Source organism: Merops nubicus, unplaced genomic scaffold (genome assembly GCF_000691845.1).
Source record: "Merops nubicus isolate BGI_N331 unplaced genomic scaffold, ASM69184v1 scaffold42115, whole genome shotgun sequence".
Taxonomy (NCBI): Eukaryota; Metazoa; Chordata; class Aves; order Coraciiformes; family Meropidae; genus Merops; species Merops nubicus.
Genome location: NW_008608584.1, coordinates 5,588 through 9,027, shown reverse-complemented (window position 1 = coordinate 9,027; position 3,440 = coordinate 5,588). Strand labels below are relative to the sequence as shown.

Here is a 3,440-nt window from a genome sequence, read left to right as displayed (position 1 = left end):
GGAGCGGGGGGGGTTTGGAGGAGATGATCCCCAGAGGTCCCTCCCAAACCCACCATGCTGGGACTCTGTGAGGACCCCCAGCTGCTGCCAGGCTGCTCCTGGACCTGCTGTCCCCCTTGTGCCCTCTGCACCAAAAGCCCCAAACCCCCCTCACCCTTGCACTTCAGGTCGATGGTGACAGACAAGGGGTGTCTCTTGAGCATCTCCTTGCGCTTGTCGTCCAGCTGCACGCCCAGGGTGGGCCTGCGCCGCTTCTGGGGAGGGTAAAAAGCTGTCAGGGCTCTCCCCTCACCCTCCTGGGCAACCCCCCGGCCCCCTTCCTCCTCTCCCACCGCTCTCTCCTTCTAGTTTCATCCCCCAGGCGCTCGCAGCAAGCAGGGCCCGGACCCCAGCCCCGCTCCTCCCAGCCGGTGGGCGTGGCGAGGCCGGGCCACGCCTGGGGGCGGCCCGGGAAGGGGCCGTCGCTCTCGCTCCCTCACCGTGCTCTGCTCCTCCTCCGCATCCGAATCGCTCTCGTCATCTGCGCAGAGAGAGAGGGGGGTGAGCAGGGACCGCCCGCGGCCCCGCAGCTTTCCCCCCACCAGGGCTTGCAGCCCTTTCTCCAAGGCCACGTCCTCCCCCCACCCCCTAAAAAAAGCAAGGATGCGTGAGGTGGCTCAGGAAGGAGGAGCTGGGCGCTCAGGAAAGAGGAGCTGGGGGCACAGGGGATCAGCTGCCTGGGCACTGCCCCATTTCAGCACCCAACCCACCCCTCTGCCTGCATGGAGGTGTTGTATTTGGCCACGCCACCTCAACTCACCCTGCGAGTCTTCAGGAGGCTTGTAGAGGGCTTTGGCTTCCTCTACACTGCCTTCAATGGCCACCACAAGCTTCTTGTCTGCAGAGGAGACATGAAAACTAAGATATGAACCCCATTTTGGTGTGAGGGAGGCAGCCAGAAGCGGCCCTGCTCCAGAGAGCTCCCAGAGAGTGAGGCAGAGCTCTGTGACAGAGGAAGCTCAAGAGAAGGGTCCATGGAAAGAGCCAGTTGCCCAGAAGGCTCCATGGGACCACAACAGGGCTGGATATCCTGGGCAGGATGGAGTCAGAGGAGGGAAAATGCTGTGTTTTGAGGGAAACCATTAAGTCCATATCCTTATCAAGAGCCAAAAGGGGTTGGGGTCTGGGTGGCAGAGGCAGGGAGTGAAGAGCTGGGTCACCGTGGCTGCAGATGCCCATCAGCAGGGACACAGTGTGGCCAAGTGCCACGGGGTGGTCCTTCCATGCTTCTCCACCAGAGCAAGGTGAAAGAGGCATCCCTGCAGCTCTCAAGCTACAGGAGATGTGGACAGCCCAGGGGGATCCCTCCCCATGCAGGGAGGCTTCAGACAGCCCCTGGAAACACACAGCTGCCTAGAGGGATGGAGGCTCCCAGGGGAGCTGCAGGAACGTCCCCTGTGAGGGTGGGCAGAGGCATCTGCTGCTCTGGAGGCACAGCACAGCACCCACCCCACGGGGTGACAGCTCTCGGGGGGCTGTGTCAGCATCGAGGCTGTGGGGACGTCCCTCACCACCTTGAGAAGCAGGAGCAGAGGTGGGAAATGAGCTTCCCGAGCAGTTCTCCCAGCGAGGGAGCTGAGCAAACAAGGTTTCAAATGTTGCTGCCTCATCGCTGGGGCCCCGAGGCCACTCCCCCTGCCGGCTCTGCGCTCAGCAGGAGGCGGCGGCAGAGCAGAGGGGACAGAATGAACCTCCCGGAGCGTCCCCAGGGCAGGGCCTGGAGCGGGAGGTGGCCGCAGGGGACACCTCCCCCCTCGGTGCTCACCGCAGGCCTGGCCGTAGGCGCTGGCTTGAACGAAGAGGACGTAGAGAGGCGGGGGGAGGTGCCGGGCCGTCTCGTACTGCTTGTGAGCCTGGTCGAAGGGCATGAAGAGATACTCCTGGACAGGCAAGGAGGCCTGGGGGAGCAGCAGGGACAAACCTTCATCACTGGCAACGGCACAGTCGGTCTTCCTCACATCCTCCCCACCCCAATTCACCCCGGGAAGAGTGGGAAGCAGCACGGTGCAGGGTTAATGGTGGCCAGGGCACGGCGAGCCCCTGGGGAAGGACTGGAAAACTTCTGGATGCAAGGATAACCCAGTTCCTTCTCCTGTTCCTCCCTCCCAGGGCAGTCACAGGGGATGGGCCCACGTGGCGAAAGCTCCACCCACATCAGCTGCCGCAGAGGCCCGAGGGCTCTGGGGGGATCTATGGATCTATGGATCCCTCTGGATCCTTCTGGATCCCTCCCATCCACCCCCTGACTGGGAGCAGCCCTCGTGCCTCCTGCAGAGCTCAGTACCTGCATGATGCTGTTGAGCCGGGGCTGCAGGCTGCTCAGGTACTCCTTCTTCACCTCGATCTCCTTCAGGATCTTCTCCTTGCTGCTCAGGCACTCCTTGTACTTCTCTGCCAGCCTAGGGGGGGGGACTCAGTTACCCTCCCAGCTCTCCTGGCCTGGCAGGAGGCACTGCAGGAACCAGGAGAGCTCAGACAAGTTGCTGCCCACAGCAAGGGCAGGCAGGGGCACAAGGGAACCCATCAGAGCTGGAAAATGCACAAGGAGAGAACGTGGCAGCTCAGCCTTGTGCTGTGCTTCCAGGAGGACATGAACCAGACCTCCCCTCTGCAGACCTGCTCTCAGCTCCCCAAAACACAGCAGCAGAGATCACAGGATCACGTGGGTTGGAAAAGACCTTTCAGAGCATGCAGTCCAACCCTTCCCCCAGCACTGCCAGGTCCCCACTGCCCCGTGTCCCTCACACCACATCTCCATGGCCTGGAAACCCCTCCAGGGGTGGGGACTCCACCACTGCCCTGGGCAGCCTGGCACAGCCCTGGGCAACCCTCAAGGGCAAGAAATTGTTCCTCAGCTCCAACCTCAACCTCCCCTGGGGCAACTTGAGGCCATTTCCTCTTCTCCTGTCACTGGTGCCTTGGGACAAGAGCCTGACCCCCCCCCCTTGTGACAACCTTCTCTCAGGCAGCTCAGATCCCAGTAACATCATTCAAGGGGCACCTTTTGGAAGAGTCCAAAGCAAACCCAAAGCTTGCACAGCTCAAAACACCAAGAGGACAGCTATGGATGGACACTAACAGACCCACCAGTATCAGAAAGTGCACAAAGCACCACCAACATCTGCTGCTGAAGCAGCTGAAGAGGCTGCTTCCCACCACAACAGTGGCAATGGGGGAAGAGTGATGTTCTCCAGACACTGTGGGGTAATGATGGGGAGCTACAAGACTTCTCAGCAATTCCATGTGAGACAGGCTCAGTTCAGCTCATCTCTGTCCTCCATGCAGTTGGCAATGAACACTCATTCAGGGAGGGGATCCTGCCCCTCTGCCCCACTCTGGGGAGACCCCCCTGCAGTGCTGGGGCAGCTCTGGAGTCCTCAGCACAGCAGAGCCAGGGACCT

The 3,440-nt window shown here is 61.4% G+C and overlaps 1 protein-coding gene across 1 annotated transcript in view; it reads right to left on the bottom strand.

The window, feature by feature from the left end:
* The window catches only part of THOC5 (THO complex 5), a 13,118-nt gene that overhangs the window by 4,579 nt on the left and 5,099 nt on the right, over window positions 1-3,440 (bottom strand). Inside the window, exons 6-10 of the mRNA XM_008940282.1 lie at window positions 2,324-2,438; window positions 1,805-1,937; window positions 800-877; window positions 480-520; window positions 155-254 (exon numbers count right to left, since the gene is read on the bottom strand). Coding sequence (XP_008938530.1) covers window positions 155-254; window positions 480-520; window positions 800-877; window positions 1,805-1,937; window positions 2,324-2,438 — 467 coding nt within the window. The remainder of the gene's footprint in view (window positions 1-154; window positions 255-479; window positions 521-799; window positions 878-1,804; window positions 1,938-2,323; window positions 2,439-3,440) is intronic.